The sequence below is a fragment of the Myotis yumanensis genome, unplaced genomic scaffold (genome assembly GCF_028538775.1).
Source record: "Myotis yumanensis isolate MYYU_CA2020_CCGP unplaced genomic scaffold, mMyoYum1.0.hap1 SCAF_23, whole genome shotgun sequence".
Lineage (NCBI taxonomy): Eukaryota > Metazoa > Chordata > Mammalia > Chiroptera > Vespertilionidae > Myotis > Myotis yumanensis.
In genome coordinates, this window is record NW_027223774.1 from 8,717,645 (window position 1) to 8,739,684 (window position 22,040).

General features: G+C 61.4%; 1 protein-coding gene across 1 annotated transcript; it reads left to right on the forward strand.

Moving 5' to 3' along the window:
- The first annotated feature begins 5,358 nt into the window (after positions 1-5,358).
- On the forward strand, positions 5,359-20,963 carry IGLON5 (IgLON family member 5). Its single transcript, XM_070401790.1, has 8 exons — positions 5,359-5,461; positions 12,561-12,639; positions 13,678-13,910; positions 15,845-15,964; positions 17,852-17,986; positions 18,143-18,263; positions 18,806-18,960; positions 20,793-20,963. The coding sequence occupies exons 1-8, from the start codon at positions 5,383-5,385 to the stop codon at positions 20,879-20,881; spliced, it is 1,011 nt and encodes a 336-aa protein (XP_070257891.1). The 5' UTR covers positions 5,359-5,382; the 3' UTR covers positions 20,882-20,963.
- Positions 20,964-22,040: the final 1,077 nt, after the last annotated feature.

Consider the following 22,040-nt stretch of genomic DNA (forward strand, 5'->3'; position numbering starts at 1 on the left):
TTTCAATGGCAGTTGTCTCCTGATCTATTGGCCTCACCATAGCCAAATACAAATAAACTCCCAGGTACTTTTTAAAACAGCTCTGGAAGAACCAGCCTGGGCAAAGCAGGGGGCCTGCTGGGCAGGCCTGCAGTTGCCAGGGTAATCGATGGCACGCCTACACAGCAGAACACTGCACAGCTGTACAGACGGAGGAAGCACCCCATGCACTGACATGCCCAAATATCCCAGAAATACTGAGAGAAAGAAGAAAGATGCCCACAAAGACTTGCCCAGGAAAAGAAGCCCACTCTACTAGTACTCAAATCAAGACAATAAAAGGCTGTCCGGCTGGCATAGGTCAGTGGTTGAGCATCCACTATGAGCCAGGAGGTCATGGTTCGATTCCCGGTCAGGGCACCTGCTTGGGTTGCGGGTTTCAATCCCCAGTGGGGGGCGTGCAGGAGGCAGCCGACTGATGATGCTCTCTCATGATTGATGTTTCCGTCTCTCTCTCTCTCTCTCTCCCTCTCCTTTCCTCTCTACAGTCAATAAGAATATGTCTATTTTAAGAAGACATTAGGAGGCTGGGAGGGAAGCAGAGGGAAGATGGAGTCATGAAGGGCCACCAGGTGGGAGGGCTGAGACTTTGTCCTGGGGGCTCTTGGAGCTCTGAGAAGACTGAGCAAGAAGACTCAAAATCCAGTCACATTCTGAGGTCCTGGGGTTAGGGCTTCATCGTATAAATTTTGGGGGACACAATTCAGCCCATACAGAGGCTTCCAGGAGCTGGGGCGGGGGCAGCTCTGGGGCAGGAGGCCCGGGAAGGGGCTGGGAGGAGGAGGGTCCAGGCCAAAGGGTGGGTATTTGTACCCCCATCTGTTGGAGGGAGGGGAGGGCTGGTCACAGAACCCACAAATGGAGGAGAACTCAGTCTTCTGACCTCCACCCAGGGCTCTGTCTGGTAAGGGAAAGCAGGGGTGGGGGAGGGGGAGGGGAGAGGGGGGCTGATTACAGCATTAACCACAAGGTTCGTTGCCTTAGAATCAGGATTCTTAAGTGGTGGGTGAAGCGTCAAATCCCCAAGGAAGAAGAGGTCCTGATCCTCAAGAAGCCAGAGCTGCTGGAGGAGCCAGAAACGGCCAAGGAGACTAAAGACGCAACCTCCCTCAGCTGAGCCAGAGAGAAGTCCCTGGAGCGGCTGGAGCCCAGGCCGTCCACCAGCCAGGAGGCTGCACTGCTGCGGCCCTCGGCGGGCACTCTTTGGAAACAGAGACGCCTCGGGCCCCCTGGGCCCCTCCGCCCTGGACCCCAGGCCTGGACCCCCAGCCCAGTCCAAGGCATGGCCGCCAGCACAGGGCACCAGGGCTGGGCCTCAACAGCCTCTGTCTGTTCTTCAAGCTGAGCTCCCCTTCCAGCAGCCCAGCCCCAAGCCCAGCCCCTGTCCCCCAGAGGAGGCCACCCCCTCCCGGCACCACTGCCTGGCCCGGGGAGAAGAGGAAATGCTAGGAAGGGCGCTCAGGCTGCTCTAACGTTCCACAGACCAGGTGGCTCCCACAACAGAAGGTAGTTTTCCGTGATTCTGGAAGCTGGTGAGATGAGAGTGAGTCTGAGATGAAGGGTCGGCAGGGTGGGTTCCCCTGAGGCCCCTCCTTGGCTTGCAGATGGTCAGATTCTGTCCTCACATGGCCCCCTTCTCTCTCTGTATCTGTGTCCTACTCTCCTCTCCTCTTAAGGAAATCAGCCCTACTGGACTAGGGCCCACCCTAATGGCCTCCTTTTATCTTAATTATCTCTTCAAAGGCCCTGCCTCCAAATACAGTCACATTCTGAGGTCCTGGGGTTAGGGCTCCATTGTATAAATTTTGGGGAACACAATTCAGCCTATATAGAGGCTTCCAGGAGCTGGCGGGGTCCCTCCATTGCTGGGAGACCTGGAGAGGGAGAGGAACTTGCCCAGGGCAGGGAAACGCCCAAATCTGGTTCTCAGGACAGATGGTGACAGAGGCCTGGCTCACAGACATGGTAGAACCACAGCCTAGTCAGACCAGCGCAAACCTGCAGAGCAGAGGCGGGCGGGGGGCGGGCGGGGGGGTGGGGGGCAAGTGACTCCATCTCAGACTAAGATGAGAGGCCACTGCTAGGCACTCCCCCATTCAGCCCAGGCCACCAAGAGCAGGCCTCCCGTCAGCCGTGTCAAACGTGCCCACTCCCTGCCCCCGAGGAGCAGGTATGAAACACGGAGGCCCCTGGAGCACCAGGAAATGGACTCTTGTTGGTGGAGAGGCCGTGGCGGGCATTGTGAACCCAGAGTGACAGCGACCCTCCGACAGCCATGGGGGCACCACCCTCCCACCCAGCCTCAGCATGCTACAGAGACTGAGACCCGCAGGACTGAAACACTGAAAAAGCACACAAAACCAGAAAAATGCAGGTCTCTCTGTGGGAGCATTGGGGACCCCGAGACCTCATCCTCCACGCTCTGCTTTGCACACAGGGAAACGGAGGCTCCCAATGCCTCGGGCCACACAGCCGGACTGTGCCCTGCTCGGGACCCCTGAATCCGAGGTCCCTGGTCCCTGCCCTTGCTCCTCTTCTCCTGACCTCATACCACTCTAGTGCAGGGTCCGAAAACTCAGAGCTCCACAGGGCGAGGCAGACAACAAAAGGAGCGCCTTGGGCCTGGCGGGCCGCCTGGAGAGCAGGTGCCCACCTGCAGGGGGCGCCCAGCTGCGGGGAACCCGGCTCCCACTCCTCCCGCACCTGCCCTGCCACCCACCTCCCGGCAGGAACGGGGACTCTGTTGTTGCCAGATCTTCTGACTTTTTTTCTTTTGTAGCAGAATCCAGAGATTCAGATTTCAGTGTGAAATGTCTGGATTCGAGCATGCTGGTAATTAAAACCACGTTTTTCCAAAGCAGCGTGGGTCCAAGAAAAGCCTCTCGTTTGCAAATCTGATTAGCAGCTCAGATATGGAAGGGACGCCCTCTCTCCTCACCCACGTCCTGCCAGAAGGAGGTGTCTCCATTCAGAAGGCAACCCCCTTGCCAAGTGCAGGCGGAATCCCCAGATCCGGGGCAGAGGCGTGGGGGAGGACGGACGAGGACGCTTCCTGGGTGACTCGGCGGCCCCCACAAAACCCGGCCGAGCAAAGCCTACATTCTGGAAGTGGGGCATGGGAGGGTGGAGGGATGACTGAAAATAAACACGTGAACCCATGAAATAAGGGAATGGGAAATGCCACCGAGAAAGCAAAACCTAGGTAGGGCAGAAAGACACGGCCGGGAGTGGGGTTTCTGTGCAGAGCAGGATCAGCAAATCCTTCTTAAAGGGAGGCCCCAATGAGAGTCTTGTGCCAGTCTGGTTGGAAGAGCATTGCAGAATAGAGAACAGCATGTGCAAAGGCCCTGGGGTTGAAGTAAGTTTGGGCTTTTTCTAGGAACAGAAAGAAGAGCAGGCGGCGATGTGGGGGGAGGTTCCAGGACTGTTGAGCTCAGGTGGTGACAGAGGTGGGGGCTGGGAGGCCAGGGCATTGGCTGCTGTGGTGGGAGCAGCCATACCTGGGGGGAAGGTTGCAGCTCAGAGCGACTTTTAAAAGTCCCAGCCCCCAGCTGCCCCAGACATGGAGCAGGCTCAGACTGTTCTCAGAGGCCTATATGAGGGACAGGGGACAGGGGATCGGGGGCACTTCTCCTGGGGGCCAGGAGGGAGGACTATGCCTGGTAAGCGGGTGCATAGTCAGGCCAGGAGGAAGGAGGAGCTAGAGGTTGCTGGTGTGCTGGGCAGAGTTAACACCTCCCAGGGTCTTCCTTATTATTCTAATAACCCGGGGACGGTGGCGGTTCCATCCAGCAGGGCAGGACCCTGAGGTTCTGGGAAGAGCAGTGACTTGTCAAGGTCACCCAGCCAAGCCCCTGAAAAGAATGAGTAACCAGGATGTTTTGCACCTGAGCCTTGAACAGCCATCTCCTGGCCATTTCCAGCCCCCAGACCAGGTCCCCCAGTTCCTCCCCGTTCTCTTGTTCTCCTGGGGGTGAGGGTTGGGATGGAAGGAGGAAGGAAATGTCTTCCCTAAAGTCAATGTTATTCATGAAAGTAGAGAAGCTAAACTATGTCCCACAGGAAGAGAGGGCTGGGGGCCTGGACCCCTGGGTCTGAGGGAGGAGGGGCTGGGGGCCTGGACCCCTGGGTCTGAGGGAGGAGGGGCTGGGGGCCTGGATTCCTGGGTCCGAGGGAGGAGGGGCTGGGGGCCTGGACTCCTGGATCCGAGGGAGGAGGGGCTGGGGGCCTAGACCCCTGGGTCTGAGGGAGGAGGGGCTGGGGGCCTGGACCCCTGGGTCTGAGGGAGGTGGGGCTGGGGGCCTGGACCCCTGGGTCTGAGGGAGGAGGGGCTGGGGGCCTGGACCCCTGGGTCTGAGGGAGGAGGGGCTGGGGGCCTGGACCCCTGGGTCTGAGGGAGGTGGGGCTGGGGGCCTGGACCCCTGGGTCTGAGGGAGGAGGGGCTGGGGGCCTGGACCCCTGGATCCGAGGGAGGAGGGGCTGGGGGCCTGGACCCCTGGGTCTGAGGGAGGAGGGGCTGGGGGCCTGGATTCCTGGGTCCGAGGGAGGAGGGGCTGGGGGCCTGGACTCCTGGATCCGAGGGAGGAGGGGCTGGGGGCCTGGACCCCTGGGTCTGAGGGAGGAGGGGCTGGGGAACTGGACCCCTGGGTCTGAGGGAGGAGGGGCTGGGGGCCTGGACCCCTGGGTCTGAGGGAGGAGGGGCTGGGGAACTGGACTCCTGGGTCTGAGGGAGGAGGGGCTGGGGGCCTGGACTCCTGGGTCTGAGGGAGGAGGGGTTGCTGGGGGCCTGGACCCCTGGGTCTGAGGGAGGTGGGGCTGGGGGCCTGGACTCCTGGGTCTGAGGGAGGAGGGGCTGGGGGCCTGGACCCCTGGGTCCGAGGGAGGAGGGGCTGGGGGCCTGGACCCCTGGGTCCGAGCGAGGCTGACATTGCACCTGAAGCAGAAGGGCGGTGGGCTTCGGGGGAAGTGTCCCCGGCCCGGGGTTCTGGGGATCGCGGGGGGAGGCCGTGGGGACGCCGGGGGCGGGCGGGGGTAGGGGCCGGGCCGCAGTAACAAAGGCCTCTCCCTCCCACCAGCAACCCCCCTCGGCCCCGCCTCCCCGGCCCCCCGCCCGCCCTGATTGGTCGGCCGCCCTGCCCGTCAGCGCCGCCCCCCTCCCCGGGTCTGCAGCAGCTCCGGCCGCCTCGTCGCGCCCCCCCAGCCCCTTCCCCCGCCCCCGCCGCCCCCCCCGGGCCGGTGCAGCCGCTGGCGGGGTCCCCTCCCCCTCCCCCTCTCCCCCCGAGGCCTCGCGCGCCCCGGGACGGCCCCCCCTCTCCCCTCCCCCTCCGCGCCGCCGCTGCCGCGATGCCCCCCCCTGCGCCCGGGGCCCGGCTCCGGCTCCTCGCCGCCGCCGCCCTGGCCGGCCTGGCCGTCATCAGCCGAGGTACCGCAGCGCCGGGGGCGGGGGTCCGGGCGCGGGTCCCGGGCGGGGGCGGGGGCGGGGGGCTGCATCCGCCGGTGGGGAAGGGGACGCCCCGGGACGCCGAGGTCCGGGCCCGGGCGGGGTGCCTCCGGGGCTGGCACAGCGGTCCTCGGGCTCCCGGATCGGTGCCCGGGGGTGGTCCGGTTCTGGGGCGCGAGCCCGGGCCTGGAGGCGGCGGGGCGACCGAGGGTCGGGGACCCTGGCCCCGGCGGGGGGGGCGGGGTGTGCGGCGCCGGATCGGGGAGGGGGTCCGCCGCTGAAGTCAGGGTCCCCGGGCGGGATCTCTGAACTGAGTTGGGGCGTCGGGGTCGGGGCTGCCCCGTCGGGGGTCGTTCTCTGCGTGGGGACTGCCCTGTGGGGGTCCCGGCCCGAGGGCTGGGGCTGGGGAGTGGGGGGCAAAGGCGGGGGATGGGGTCCTCCCGGGGTCAGGGTGAGGAGGGGCCGGGGATCCCCAGACCTCAGTCCCAGGGCCAGGCAGGCAGGTGTGGGGGCTGGCCTCCCAGCTGGGTCCTGTGGGTTGGGGGGAAGTGTGGTGTTTGGGGGTACAGTTAGGTGGGGGAGTGGGGATCCAGGAAGTTGGGCTAGGGACTCAGAGGTGGGGCTCTGTCTGTATTCCCGGTTCCCAGGGGGACTGGAGGGTGAGAGAAGGGCAGACTGAGGAGGGAGGAAGGGCTAAGGCAGGTCAAGGGTGAATGTCAGCCCTCCTGTGGAGAAGGGGGCTGGGGCTGCCTGTGGGGCAGGGAGGGGAGAGTGGGGGGGGGGGGGCGGTGCAGGGGGTGCACCGGGCAGTCTCTGGATGGAGGACATGTAGCTGGAGCCTGTGTCCTCCCAGTGGGGAAAGGGGGGGCTGCCGCCCAGGTGGCCTGGCAGATGCCCCTGAGGAGGGAGGGGCGAGCAGGGAGGCAGGGTTAATTCGGGGTGTCTGGAGGGCTTCCCCCTACCCCCCAGCCCCCCAGCCCTGCCTCCAAACAAGGGTCACAGAGTCAGGGACACACAGTCAGGGACAGCCTAGAGCCCCCAACAGTCTCAGCCAGGCAGCTGGTCCCCAGGCCTCCCGCCCACACACACCGGGTCTGGCTCAGCCACATCCACACGTCACTGAGGCCAAGGCCAGCGCACCTGGCCGGGCACCTGCAGCGGCCACGGCCACACCAGCAGGGTGGTCCCGCCAGGAGGGTGGTCCCGCCAGCAGGGCTCTGTGCACGCAGGTCAGGGGTCAGCCAGCCCTCGCAGGCCCGGGGCCCGGGGCCCAGCATCAGTTCCTCCCTGGAGCCGGTCTGACAGGCCAGCTGACCGACTGCCCGCCCGCCCGCCTGTCTGTCCATCTCTGTCACTTTTTCTTTGTGTCTCGCTAGCGTCTCAGCCACTTCCGGGGGCTCCCTGGCTGGGGGTGGCATTCCCTGGGTCTGTCTCTCCATCCTGCTGGTCTCGGCACAATCTCACATCGGTCCCTCCTGCCTCTGAAATGCCCCCCACTGTCACCCCCAGGCCTCTCCATCCCTGTCCCTTCCTGGCTCTCCCACCAGAGCCTTGGGTCTCGTTTACCTCTGGGAATTCACACCCCTTGGGTCCCTGATGCCTCCTTGTCTCCAGCCTCCTCCCTCTCCTCCCCTCCCTCCCTCCCCTCCCCCTTCACCCCCCTCCCACCCTCTCTCTCCTTTTTCTCTCAGAGTAACTTCCCACTTTTCACTTCTCTGGCCCCCAGACTTCCTGGTGCTGACACCTGTGGGGCTGGGAGCTTAGTGGGGCCAGGAGGAGGCTTATGACCCAGGCCCAGTGCCTGTCCACCTCTGGGCCTCGGATTCCCCGTCTGGGAACTGAGCGCTGGGGAGCAGGTGGCAGGGGGGGGGGGGGTGAGCTGGCATAGAACCAGGAGGCAGAAAGCCAGCCACCTGCCCACCCCCTGACAGAGTTGGGGCTCCCTTTGAAAAAGATACACAAAATCGCCTCTTCTCTCTTCCGTTTTCCAAATTGCGGGAGGAATGCGTGCAGGTTACAATCCTCTACAGCGTGTCCCGGCCCCCCCACCTCCCACCTACACAGCCGGACCCCCAGAGTTCCACGTGACGGATACGAGCTAAGCCCCTCTCTCTCTGCCGTTGGCATTTTTCTACTTCTCCGGCATTTTAGATGTTGTCCCAGCTGTCATTTTTTTGCCTTTAATTTTTTTTCCTCCATATTAGACAGAGAGGGCAGGGCGGGCCCAGCCACGCGGACCAGGGTCCACCCTGCTTGTCTGGACTCCTCCCTTCCCGTAGCACATACTGACTGAGCACAGTCTGTTCCAGGCACTGCCCTCACGGAGCGTAGGTCCCCCTGGGACCCAGAGAGATCAAACAACGAAAAAAACCTAAAAGCAAGCCAGCAAGTCAGTAAATATAGGCCATTTCAGAGACTGACGGGTAAGTGAGGAAAATTAGGGACGAGCTGGCCACGTGAGCTGTTCAGACGGAAGGGAGCGGAGAAGTCAGAGAACCACAGGGCCAAAGGCAGGAACCAGCGGAAATTTCCAGGGGCCTTCGCTCAGCGTTCGGGCTCCGGGCATCAGGGATGGGGAGGCCCCTGGACTTCCATGGTCAGCAACGAGAAAGAGGGGTCCAGGGGCTCTTCGGTGTAGGGAGGCCAGGCCCCACCCCTCTCACCCTCTTCCCTGCCAGAGCCACAAACCCCCCCTCAACACGACCCCCCCACCACCACCACCCTTCCCCTGGCTCACACACACTCCTGGGCCTCGGGGTCCCCACCTGTGGGTCCCAGGACTGTGGAAGCCACGCATCCCCTCATTGTTGGGCCCTAATTTTGACAAAGTTCCTCCCAGGCGAGAAAGGTGGGTCTTATCTCCAACTCAAGGTCACCCAGTTTGTTAGATAGATACCCCCTTCCGTCTAGGGGAGGGGAACACGCCACCTGCCACCTTCGCCCCTGGATTTATCAAACAGGCATGGGGGCTGCTAGTTTGGACTGGCTGCGACCCATGTGGTCCCTCCGGTCACCACTGGACCCCCCAGACAGACTGGCGCCTGCCCCCTAATTACCCCCCACCGAGCAGCTGTTGGCGGGCACTTAACCAGCGGGCTCTGTGGTGAACCGTTCCTTGAATGACCTCATTTCCTGTCCCCTCCCCTCCCACCACCGCCACCACCCGATGAGGGAGGCATGATGATCATCCTTGTTCACAGATGGGGAAACTGAGCCCCAGGCAGGCGGAGGAGCTCATGCAACGCAGAGGCAGAGCTGGGATTTGAACCTGGGCAGCCCGGCTCCGCAGTCCGTTCTTTCAGGCGCCTGCTAAATGCTCGCGTCAGAGCTGACGCCCGACGGGGCATCTGAATGGTCACCAACTCGGGAGGGTGCTGGGCACAGAGCAACTACAACCCAAGCGGGCCCTGCCCTTCCCGCTCCCACCCCCGGGAGACTGACTCTGGACCAGGGAGAGCAGTAGATGTGGCTTTGGGATAGCGAGCATTTACTGGGCCCTTTCTGCACGCTAAGCACTGAGCCAGACGTTCCTGGGGACTCCCTCACAAAAGCGTCAGAGGGAAGAACTGTTTCCTCTCTCTCTCTCTCTCTCTCTCTCTCTCTCTCTCTCTCTCTCAATATATTTTTATTGATTTCAGAGAGGAAGGCGGAGGGAGAGAGAGATAGAAACATCAATGATGACAGAAAATCATCCATCGGCTGCCTCCTGCACGCCCCGCACTGGGGATCAAACTGTGACTTCTTGGTTCCTGGGTGGACGCTCAACCACTGAGCCACACCCGTCTGGGCTATTTTTCTCTCTTTTACAGTCAGGGGAACTGAGACTCAAACTGGTGTGTGTGTGTGTGTGTGTGTGTGTGTGTGTGTGTGTGTGTGTGAGGGGGGTCACCCTGACAGGAAATGGTGTTGCAGACATTTCATCTCCCAGCACAGGCTCCTCGGGGCTTTCTTATCCAGTCTCTGGAGACCATCTCTTCCTTCTAGGAACAGGTCCCTGCTCTGAGCTAAGCCCAGCTCTGGGGAATTCGGCCAGGATTCGGGCCCTCGGGGATTTCCTGGTCAGGTGGGGGACCTGTCGCAGCGGAGCCAAAGTTACCCAGTATAGAGAGTGAAGACTCTGCTGTGGACAGTCAGTCAGGGAGGCCCTCCTGGAGGAGGGGGCATTTGAGTTTGGGTCTTGAAGAGTGAGTAGGAGTTCAAGAGCTGGAGAAGCATGCTGCAGGCATCCACTTACATATTCTTCACTCATTCAGCAAATCTTTCCCAAGGCCTTGCGGGGCCAGACCCCATGCTGGGAGATGCTGGGGACACTGACTTGAGTCAGACCCGGGCTCTGCCCTCATGAAACTTGGGATTGCCCTCCGCCAGGCCCCGAGCTGGGCTCGCTGGGGACACAGAGATGGGCTGCCCCGGCTCCTGCCCGGGAGGAGGAGGCTGGGGAGGCAGTTGACCCTGATCCAGGTGCCCTGGATCCGAAGTTCACCATCTCTCCCAATATTCAGTCCCTCAAGAAGTGTTTGATGGGAAACCATGAGGCAGAGGGATGGACCAGGATGGGCCCCACAGGCACGGAGGGAGGCCAGGCCGGAGAGGGACACCAGGGCCTGCCACCGTGCTGAGGGGCTGGGACTCTGCCCCGATGGCAGCAGGGAGCCACGGGAGGGGCCGGGCAGCTCTGTGCGTTGGAAAGACCCCCCTCCAGCCAGGCGGTTGTCTGTCTGTACTTCTGTCTGCCAGGACAGTTGCCCAGGGTCCTGGCTGTTGGTGTGGGGTCCACTCCTCACCCCAGAGCCCTGGTGTGTGGGTCCAGCTCACGCAGTGGCTCCTGGCGGGAGCCGGGCTGAGCCCAGGAGCCCTGGTGCCCTGGGAGCTTGTGTGGCACCTTGGACAGCTCCCTCCTTAACCGGGGCTGGGTCCCCCTCCTTTAAACTGGAACAGTCGCTGCTAAGAGGGGGCGGGGGGAGGGTGCCCCCCAGGGGGCATTTAGCAGTGACTGGAGGCATTTCTAGTTGTCCCACCCTGCGGTGGGAGGAGCTACTGGCGTCTAGGGGGTCAGGGCCAGGGTGTCGCTCACCCCCTTCCCTGGGCAGGATGGCCCCACAACGAGGAATCCTCCAGCCGAGCCAGAGGTGCCGCACTGGAGACGCCCTGCCCAGGACATGTGTGACCAGGAGTATGACAAATCCTGTGTGTGTGTGTGTGTGTGGCCATGTGTGATCTGATTGTAGGTGACAGCGTGACTATGTGCGCCTGATCCTTGGCCCAGAGCGGCCCCTTTGCTGTAGCTTCATGTACGACATTCCAGAGTGTGTGTGTGGGGGGGGGTGGGGGGGTGGGAGGGGGTGAGCATGGCCCTGGAGGTGTCACACAGAACCAGGCCAGCGTGTGTGTGTGTGTGTGTGTGTGTGTGTGTGTGAAGATGGCCCCCTGGGTAGGGCTGTGGGAGGCTGTTGGTGTCGGTGTAACTGTGTTGTTCTGTACATGGAGGGAGGGTGACTCAGGGTGGAATGCGGCTTGGCCTGGGGCTGTCCCCTCGGGGCCTGACTGGGGGTGCTCCTGAGAAAGACTTGTCTTTTCTCATGACTTTCCGCTGGGTGTGTCCCAGGCGGTGTGGTCACCCTGAGGGGGGCCCTGAGCAGGCCCCGCCACCATTCACGTGACCAAGTGCGGGATGTGTCCTGGGCCTGGTGTCTGCGTGTGTCCCTGTGCCTGTCCATCTGCTCCCAGGGCTGTGTGTGGCCCTGTCCTCTCTGCACAGCTGGGGCGGGCGGGCCCCTCCCTCCATCCAGGAGTGCCTGGGCGAGGCCTGGTGAGGGGCTGCCCGCTGCGCTGGCTCTGCCCCAGCCCTGTCCTGAGGGGCTGCTGATGGAGAGGGCCCTGGGGAGTCATCGGGGCAGCACGGGCAATTAATTCATCAGATTAATTAGCTCCTCATCCCGGGGCAGGGCAGGGCCCTCCCTCCCAGGCGTCCAAGGTCATCCGGCCGCCTCCTCTCCCCAGCCTGGTGCATCTCCATCCAGCCGCCTCCACTGGCCCAGCCCCCACTCCTGGCTCAGGTCCAGCCCGCTGGCCACGGTCCACGGAGAGATGAATGGGTGGGGGTGGGGGCCCTGCCGGGCAATGGGGCCTGCAAGCTGCACTGGAGTGTGCAGGCGGGCAGGGGCCTGTGCCCGCGAGAGTGCGTCCGGGTGAGCAGGGACACACGGGTGTGTCTGTGTAGACTCGTGTGTCTGTGAAGGTTTGTGTGCGGCTATGCACCATGCCTAAGAGTGTTTGTGTGTTTGTGTTAGATGTGTGTGTGCACGCGCATGCGTGTGCATCTGTGTCTGTATGTCTACGTGCGCGTGTGTGGGTGTTAAGTGCATGCAGCCAGCTCCATATGTGTGTGTTTCCATGTATTTCTGAATTAATGCGTGCACATGTGTGTGTCTGCATGTGTTGGTTGCAGAGGTACATGCTTCTGTGTGTACTAGTATGTGTGCATCTGTGTACTCATGCATCTGAGTATGTGTGCCTATGTCCGTCTGTGTGTGTGTCTGTGTGCATCTGTGGATGTGTTTGTTGCATTTGTGTATGTGTGTCTGCCCATGTATATGCATCTATACATTTTTAATCTGTGCATGGGTCTCTTCACTGTGAATACGTATGTGTGCCTGTGCATACAAGCGTGTGCATTTGTGTATGTTCACATGTGTCTATGCATGTATACATTCCTGTGTGTGTGTATGTGTCTCTGTAAGCAGTACCTGTGAATGTATATGTTTGAACATGTGTGTTTGGTGTACATGTGCCTTACATACATGTGTGCTCGTGTGCAATGATTGGGGTGTGGTCTCAGTGTCTCTGGAGGGTGTAGGTTTGTGTGTCCCGGTCTGTCTGAGTCAGGGTGGGCTTGTGGGAAGATACATGTTGTGTGCGTCCTCTGAGTATGTCTGCCGTGTGTTTCTGGAATCATCAGTGAACATGTGTGGTGGGTGTGGAGAATGTCTGTGTCTGCGAGGGCACACGTGTGTGTGTGTGTATGTGCGTGCGTGCACACAAGCACAGTGCCCGCTGTGCTGAGCTGGCCTCCCACCCACAGGGCTGCTGTCCCAGAGCCTGGAGTTCAGCTCTCCCGCTGACAACTACACAGTGTGCGAAGGTGACAATGCCACCCTCAGGTACGGGCCTCGGGCTGCAGGCCTGCCTCTCACCTTCCCTGGGGAACACAGTCCCGGCCTGACACAGCCATGCTCCTGTCTGGAGAGGCCATCAGGGCACGGGCTCTGGCCCGGGTGTCCCTGTCTGTCCAACGGGCGGAGGCGTGATAACCATGTGTCCGTTGCGGGAGTCGAGGTTTTGTACACACACCCCGAGCGAGAGAGCAGCACACTGTGGCTGCTGAGTCAAGGAGAGCCAGGTCACCATTCCCAGACCTCAGCCTCTGCCCACTCTGGGTCCCTGTCCCCTCCCTCTGGGACTCTCTCTCTCTCTCTGAGTCTCTGTTCCCCTCTCTCTGGGTCTCTGTACCCCCTCTCCCTCTGGGACCCTCTCTCTCTCTCTCTCTCTCTCTCTCTCTGAGTCTCTGTCCCCCTCTCTCTGGGTCTCTATACCCCCCCTCTCGGGTCCCTGTCCCCTCCCTCTGGGTCCCCCCCCCCCCCCGTCTCTCTGGGTCTCTATCCACCCCCCCCTCCCTCTGGGTCTCTGTCCCCTGCTCTCTCGGGTCCCTGTCCCCTCCCTCTGGGACTCTCTCTCTCTCTCTCTCTCTCTCTCTCTCGGTCTCTGTTCCCTGCTCTCTGGGCCCCTGTTCCCCTCTCTCTGCATCCCTGCCCCTCTCTCTCCGGATTGCTATCCCCCTCTCTCTGGGTCTGCGTCCCTCATCTTGATGCATCTCTGTCCCTCGCTCCCTGAGTGCCCACCTCCTCTGAGTCTCTGGCACAACAGTCACTCCATCACCGGCAGCCACCTCTCCATGCTCACTTGAGCTCACAACTCTCCCTCTCGGGCCTCAGTTCTCCCACCTGTAAAGTGGGCACAGTCACCTCTGCCTCCCAGGGCAGGCCCCCCGTGGGCCCTGGAGGTGGAGTGGGCCTCCCCCCAGTCCCAGTCCCTCCCAGCCCCTGCGATGGGAGAACCTGGAGGACCAGGCCGGGGAGGGGGGGGGAGGGCGGGGGGACACGCAGGGAGACAAGAACCTTCCTCCCCTCCGCCTCCCGCAGCTGCTTCATCGACGAGCACGTGACCCGCGTGGCCTGGCTGAACCGCTCCAACATCCTGTACGCGGGCAACGACCGCTGGACCAGCGACCCGCGGGTGCGGCTGCTCATCAACACGCCCGAGGAGTTCTCCATCCTCATCACCCAGGTGGGGCTGGGCGACGAGGGCCTCTACACCTGCTCCTTCCAGACCCGCCACCAGCCCTACACCACTCAGGTCTACCTCATCGTGCACGGTGAGCGCGGGGGGGCGGGGCCGGGCGCCGTGGGCGGGGCGAGGGGCGGGGCGCCATCCTGGCTCCGCCCACGTGGGAGGCAGGCACAGCCCTGCCCTTGCGGATTTCAGCCAAGTGGGAGGCACACAGATAGCGGCCCTTTGGCCTGGCAGCTTCTAAGGCAGGAGAGCTGCAGGGTGAGGGGAAGGTGCGCTCACCGGAAGGTCCTAGTCACTGGCTTAGCCCCGTTTATTGAGCACCTACTGTGTGCAAACATTTGCTCCAAACTCAGGATAGAGGAGGGGCCCATCTGGCTGCTCCCAGGCCTTTGGAGCTGACTTTCCGAGGAGAGGCGGCTTCCCAGACATGATGTCTGAGCTGAGATGTCAGCCAGGTGCAGAGCTGGTACCTGGAAGGAGCGCCAGGCGCGGGCGCCCGGGGAGGACATGAGTCAGGGGTGCCGGGAGGGGCCTGGCATGGCAGGATGCATCAGAATGCAGAGTGGGCGAGAGGGGGCCGGAGGGAGAGAGAGGGATGAGGCATCAGAAATGGGCTGGAGGGAGGGAGCATTCGCCGAGACGGGAACCCAGGCACAGGGACGGCCCAGCGGGGCCGGGACAAGCCGGACTTGGGAGCCAGACCTCCCGCCTGGCTCCGACCTCCTTGGCACCATCACCAGCTGAGGGGCCCTGAGCAGGGGGCAGGGGGGGTCTTGGACCCCTCACACACATCACATCTAAGACATCAACAGTTGGAAGGGGCTGCTTTGTTGTATGCTCTGCTGGAACAGGAAAAAACCTGCCAATGAAACTCTGGCATCCTGATAAGAGAGGCGTAAGCAGGTGGGGGTAGAAAATAAAATAAAATGAACAGCCCCCGCCGGTTCGGCTTAGAGGAGAGAGAGTCAGCCTGCGATGGGAGGGTCCCGGTTGCCATTCCAGTTGAGGACATGTACCTTGCTGGTGTGGGAGGCAACCAATCGATGTGTTTCTCTCACATCGATATTTCTCTCTGTCTTTCCCTCTCTCTCTCTCCCACTCTCTCTAAAAATCAATGGAAAAATATCCTTGGGTCAGGACTAACAAAATAAATAAATAAGTAGACAAATAAATAAATAAATAATAAGTAATAAATAAAATTTAAAAAGCATCTGCATGTGTCAGAATTGCTGGACACAGCCACAGCTCCCTCAGAGGGAGGGTGGCCGTGAGGGTTCATAAGCTAATTTTTGCAAATCACTGAGAGCAGGGTTTACCACACCATAAGCACCAGGTGAGCATTTGTAAAATGAGCTATTTTTTAAAAATAATAATAACAAATGAATAAAAATAGAGATGGGGAGAGACTCAGGACAGAAGATAGAAAAGCCAAGTTAGGATGAAGGGAGAGAGAGAGAGAGAGAGAGAGAGAGAGAGAGAGAGAGAGAGACTGAGAAAGAGTGAGGAAGACAGAAGTTAGACATGAAGCCAGATCCAGAGGAAGGGAAAACCAGAGAAATCTTACAGCAAGACAGGGAATGTCAGCTGAATCCCTGAGTTTGAGGGAGGAGGGGCTGGGGGCCTGGACTCCTGGGTCTGAGGGAGGAGGGGCTGGGGGCCTGGACTCCTGGGTCTGAGGGAGGAGGGGCTGGGGGCCTGGACCCCTGGGTCTGAGGGAGGAGGAGCTGGGGGCCTGGACTCCTGGGTCTGAGGGAGGAGGAGCTGGGGGCCTGGACCCCTGGGTCTGAGGGAGGAGGAGCTGGGGGCCTGGACTCCTGGGTCTGAGGGAGGAGGGGCTGGGGGCCTGGACTCCTGGGTCTGAGGGAGGAGGGGCTGGGGCCTGGACCCCTGGGTCTGAGGGAGGAGGGGTCTGAGGACCTAAACTCCTGGGTCTGAGGGAGGAGGGTCTGGGGCCTGGCCTCCTGGGTCCTGGGAGCCCGTACCAGCCTGCCTCTGACCTCTCTCCCCTCCCCGCAGTCCCTGCCCGCATCGTGAACATCTCCTCCCCTGTGACGGTGAATGAGGGGGGCAACGTGAACCTGCTTTGCCTGGCTGTGGGGCGGCCGGAGCCTACAGTCACCTGGAGGCAACTTCGAGGTGAGGAGCTCACCCCTGGCCCACAGCCCCGTCTCCTGCTCCACAGGTTGGGCCCCGTGTTTCCCCATGTCCCTGGCCAGATGTCCAGAGCCCTCCGTTCCCCCAGCCGTGATCCCCGTCACCCTTGTGATGACTTGATTTCCCCCTCCCACCCCATCCCCTTACTTCCCTGGCAGACCTCAGATCCTAGAACCTTCACCACTTGGCATCCCAGGCCTGGGCCACACTCTCCACATCATCCATTAGATTCCAGCCGTGCCCCTCCTCCCCTCCCTCCACCCTGTCCCTACCCCAGTATCCGCAGTGTCTTCCCCACCAGCCGCAGGATTCTCCTGGACTCAGGAAGGCCTGAGCCAGGTCACGGCCAGTGGCGCCACCCACATTCCCACCTCCTGGTCACCTGGGATGCTCCAGCCCAGCAGTTCCCAAAGTGTGGTCCCAAAAATGGCAGCATCAGTATCACCTGGGAACTTGCCAGAAAAGCACAGTCCTGGTCCCATCCCAGACCAGACGACTAGAAATCTCCCCCATCTCCATCACTATCACCATCTCCATCTCCATCACCATCACCATCACCATCTCCATCTCCATCACCATCTCCATCACCATCACCATCACCATCTCCATCAACATCTCCATCTCCATCATCATCTCCATCGCCATCTCCATCACCATCTCCATCACCATCACCATCTCCATCACCATCACCATCTCCATCACCATCTCCATCACCATCACCATCTCCATCAACATCTCCATCTCCATCACCATCACCATCTCCATCACCATCTCCATCACCATCACCATCTCCATCACCATCACCATCTCCATCACCATCACCATCTCCATCTCCATCTCCATCACCATCACCATCTCCATCACCATCACCATCTCCATCACCATCACCATCTCCATCAACATCTCCATCACCATCACCATCTCTATCACCATTTCCATCAACGTCTCCATCACCATCTCCATCACCATCTCCATCTCCATCATCATCTCCATCACCATCACCATCACCATCATCATCACCATCAGCATCTCCATCACCATCTCCACACTTTAACAAGCCCTTTAGGTGATTCCGATGGTCAAGCTGAGAACCACTCCCTAGGCTACCCCCAAACATATCCCCAAGCTGCCTGAGTGTGACTTCCCAGATCCAACATCTCCCTTTTTACCTGGATCTCACTACCAATTCCCAGATCCCTAGATCCTCATTCACTGGGTCTTTGGAGGCCACTGGTGCCAATCACTGGACACCCTGAGAGGACAGAACCCAGTAACTAGATGTCAGATCCCTGATCCTCCCCCAGTGGGTCATCTGAACCCCACAATCCTGGTCTAAGGTCCTGGTTTCCCAGGTGCCCTAAGTCCCAAAGGGTCTCTGAGCCCAGATCTGTCATAAGACCCATGTATCCAGATTATTGACCCCAATCACCAGATCCCTAGTCTGTGAACCCCAAGAGCTAGATCCCAGAACTCGGGACCCTCCCCCCACTGGGTCTGTATTTCCTGGATCTTTCTGAGCCTCAAGATCCTGGGATTCTCCCCCCCACCCCCGCCACGGGGTCCTCTGAGCCCCATGATCTGAGTCATGTGCTCCCATATCCCTAAATCCCCTGCACCCCCAAATTCTAGGACCCTCCTCACTGGGTTCCAGTTACTAAGCTGGAATCTCACTCCCTGCCCCACCCCTAGCAGGAGGTCGCAGCGCCTCCCTCCCCCTCCCCACCCCCAGGCCCCGCCTATCTCCCATTGGCCCCGGGCACTCCCGCCCAGCGGTGCCCGCCCCGCTGATGTATGTCCGTGTTGTGCCCGTGTTGTCCCGTGTTAAGTGTTTGTGTCCGGCCCTGCCCCCTCCCTTCCCAACCTCCACAGACGGCTTCACCTCGGAGGGCGAGATCCTAGAGATTTCCGACATCCAGCGGGGCCAGGCCGGGGAGTACGAATGCGTGACTCACAACGGGGTCAACTCGGCGCCTGACAGCCGCCGCGTGCTGGTCACCGTCAACTGTGAGCCCCCGGGCCCTGCGCGCGGAAGCGGGGCGCGCCCTGGGTCCCCGGGCCAGAGGTCCGGAGGGAGGAGAGGTTGGGGGGCCTGGGCTCCGGGGAAGGAGGGAGGCGGGGGCCGGGGGCTGGGAGAATCCGCTGACCCCCGCCCGTCGCCAGATCCTCCCACCATCACGGACGTGACCAGCGCCCGCACGGCCCCGGGCCGGGCCGCCCTCCTGCGCTGCGAGGCCATGGCGGTGCCCCCCGCGGACTTCCAGTGGTTCAAGGACGACAGACTGTGAGGATGGCGCCGGCCCCGGGGCGGGCGCGGATGCGGGAGGACGGAAGGGGGAGGGGGCGGTGCCCGAGGGAGGCGCACAGTCCTAAATCCTGAGAACCGAGGGGCGGGTCCAGCGTTTAGTGATGGGTCCGCGTCCCCGGAGCGGAGCGAGCTCGGGGGACTTGCTGCAAGCTTGCGCCCTGCGGTGGTGAATGCTGGGCTCCATCTCCTGGGGCCGTTCGGGGAGGAGGTCGGGTCGCTGCGGAGGACGCTTTAGAGTAGACCATTGGGGTCCCGGAGTCCCTAGAGACGGGGGGAGTCCAGTGACCCGAGGAGGGGGGACAGGGGTGCCTGGAGAGGGGCGTTGGCGGCAGTGGCCCGGGATCCTTGGCCTGGAGGCTGGGTGTGCGCGCGCCCGTGTGTGCACGTGTGTGTGTGTGTGTGTGTGTGTGTGTGTGTGTGTGTCTGGGGTCTCCGGGGACTTGGGGAGCCTGAGAGTCGAGGGCCTGGCTCTGCGCCCCGAGGGGTCACGGCCCACCCCCTGGCCCGGGTCCCCGCAGGCTGAGCAGCGGCGCGGCCGAGGGCCTGAAGGTGCAGACGGAGCGCACCCGCTCGATGCTACTCTTCGCCAACGTGAGCGCCCGGCACTACGGCAACTACACGTGTCGCGCCGCCAACCGGCTCGGAGCGTCCAGCGCCTCCATGCGGCTCCTGCGTGCGTCTGAGCGGGGGGTCGGGGGGGCGGGGCCGTGATCGAGTGGGCGGGGCCTGCGCAGCGTGGGCGGGGAGTGGGCGGGGTCTGGGCGGTATAGATGCCCTGAACGCCCCAGACTCACTCAGATCTTCGGAAAGAGAAGGACGCTGGGACCCCAGCAAGATAACCGAACAAGAAACCGATCCCTTCAATGATGATCGATTCTCTGGGCGTTGGGCGCTGCGGCACAGCAGTGCGTGGGAGACAAGATGTAGGGGCTCGCAGAATTTATGGTCTAGCAGTAGCAGAAAAGCAATAAACAAGTAGACACATCAATAAAATGAAAAGCAAACGCACATACACATAACTAAGCCAAAAATAATAGGATTGGGGATGGTAGCATTAGAGAACTCATCAGAGGAAGCTTCCTGGGGCGGGGGGTTAACCTTTTTTTTTTTAATCCTCATCCAAGGATATTTTTCCATTGATTTGAGGGAGTGGAAGGGAGAGGGAAAGACAGAGAAATATGGAGGTGAGAGAGACACATGGATTGGTTGCCTCCTGCAGAAGCCCCGACCAGGGCCCAGGCGGGGGAGGAGCCAGCAACCTGGGCATGTGCCCTTGACCGGAATCTAGCCTGGGACCCTTCCCTCCATCCGCAGGCTGACTCTATCCACTGAGCCAAACCGGCTAGGGCAAGGGGGTAACCTTTGAACTGGGACCCGAGTGGTAAGCAGCAACCAGCTGTGCCTGGGCCTGCGGGAAGGGCTTTGCAGGCGAGAGAACAGAGCTTGCAAAGTGGCACAGCAGGAGGCCAGCATGACCTGAGCGGGGTGATCTCGGGACCTGAGGTGACAGAAAGGGGGAGCCAGGCTCCTGGGCCATGGTCAAGATTTCGGGTTTTATTCTACTTCAGGGCGAGGCTGCTGGAGGCTGTTAAGCAGGGGGGTGGCTTGTGGCTGACGATTCTCAAAAGAATCACATTGACTGCTATTCGAGGAATGGGCTGAGGGAGGCGGGCAAATGGAGTCAAGGAGAGCAGGCAGGAGGCTACTGCAGAAATCCAGGCTGGGAGCTGGAGGGGGCGGCGGGGGTGGATAAGGTGGCAAAAGTGTCTTCATCAGGGAGATGTTTTGGGAGGTGGAGGGAAGCGGGAAGTAGAAGCCAGGTGATTCCAAAGTTGGCTTGAGCCTCTGGGTGGTGGGAGGTAGCCGTGAAGCATTGAAATGGAGAGGTCGTGGGGGCTGGGGCAGGGCAGGAGCCAGCCAGTCTCGGGGGGACAGAGGTCAAGAGGACAGTTTCAGACGAGCTGCCTGTACAATGCCTGGTGGCGGTTCCGGATAGACGGAAACGGTGTGACCGAAAGACAGACACGGAGGGCCCCAGGCTGACGAAAAAGAGGGGGAGATGTGAGAAAAACGGGGAAATGAGAGAGACAGCCAAATGCTCCAAGAGATACTGAGACTCAACACAGAAGAGCACCCTGGCCGGGCGGCTAAGTTGATGGAACATCCATGCCCCCGAGGGTCCCTGGTTCCATTTCCAGTCAAGGCACCTGCCCAGGTTGTGGGTCCATCCCCGGTCAGGGCACAGAAGGAAGGCAACCGATTGGTGTTTCTCTCTCTCTCTCCCTCTCCCTTCCTCTCTCTATAAAATCAATTTAAAACAATAAAAAACCAAACAAAATCTGACGAGCAGTCACAGGGAGAGCAAGGCTCAGAGAGGCTCAGAGTAGACCCTCGGGGACTTGGGAGAGACATGCAGGGCCTCCTCCTCCCAGGCCGCCTCCAGTGACTCTCTCTCTCTCTCTCTCTCTCTCTCTCTCTCTCTCTCTCCCCCCCCCCCCCCCCCAGGCCCAGGCTCCGTGGAGAACTCAGCCCCGAGGCCCCCCGGACCCCTGGCCCTCCTCTCTGCCCTGGGCTGGCTGTGGTGGAGGATGTAGGAAGAACACAGTGCAGCTCGCCTCCCCCTGCGGGGGCCCGAGGCCCGAGAGCGAGAGAAAAAGGGGGGAGCAAGCGGCGTGGGTCTCGAAGGGGCGGAAGAGCTCTCGGCGACCGAGGAAGAAGAAAGGAGGAGGGAGAAGCAAGATCTTTAGAGAACCCATCACTGTGAGGGATAACGCAAAATTATGCATCTTTCTACAGCCATTCTCGCCACCGTTCACGTTTCTGATTGTGACCCACCCCCCCGCCACTCCCACCCCTCTCTTAGCTCAGGCTGGCACCCGGATCGCATGTGGGTAGCGGGTGTGCGTGTGTGCGTGTGAGCCTGCACGTGTGTGTGCTGTGTGTGTGCATGGGAGTGGGTGGGCAGGGTGGGGGAGGGGGGCTCCGATCTTCCCTCCCCGACACCCCCACGCCCACCGCCCCAACCCTGCTGCCGCTCCCCCGGGGCTGGAGGTAGGTATGGGGGCTTCGTGGCAGAAGCTGTGAGGGGAGCTCATCCTAGCCCCTGCTTTCCCAGTGTATGCACGCACACCCCCCGCCCTCCCTGCGGAAGAGGTGTCTCCTGGGCAGGTTGGCAGCGGGGAGAGGTGTCAGGCTGTCGTTCAGCCTCTGGGAGCAGGTGGGGTGTCTCCATCTGGGCTCCGGGTCCCCCTGCTGTCAACCCCCAACTGCCTGCAGCCCAGGCTCCATCGCTGGCTCGGCGGCCTAAGACCTCCCACCTTCCCCGTCCCTGGACTTTCTGGGCCCCTCCCGGGCCAACCGGTGCTTCCATCCAGCTGTCAGGCTGGTGTCTGGCCACCTGTCTGTCTCAGTGCTCTGCCCGCCCCCACCCCCTCGCCCCTTGGCCACCTGCAGTGCCAACCAGCTGCCCTCCGCGTCCCTGCAGCCGCCCACACCCATGGATCTGCTGGTCTCCTCCTCCCTGGCTGCCTCTCCACCAACTGCACCTCCCAAAGGCTGACCTGACCGCTCACGCGCGCGTACACACACACACACACACACACACACACACACACACACACACCAGCGATGGACCAGCAAAAGCCCCCTGGCTCCAGCTGAAGCCAGTGACCAGCTGTGGTTCCCCCGAGGGTGGGCAACCGTTGTCAGGAGGCGGCGCTGAGGGGCCGTAGCCTCTGGTTGTAGGAATACCCC

Excerpts from the sequence above, each read along its gene's own strand:
- IGLON5 (XM_070401790.1), top strand. The coding sequence starts at position 5,383 with ATGCCCCCCCCTGCGCCCGGGGCCCGGCTCCGGCTCCTCGCCGCCGCC. Across the intron at positions 12,640-13,677 it reads GGTGACAATGCCACCCTCAG|CTGCTTCATCGACGAGCACG; the intron begins GTACGGGCCTCG and ends CGCCTCCCGCAG. Across the intron at positions 15,965-17,851 it reads CACCTGGAGGCAACTTCGAG|ACGGCTTCACCTCGGAGGGC; the intron begins GTGAGGAGCTCA and ends CAACCTCCACAG.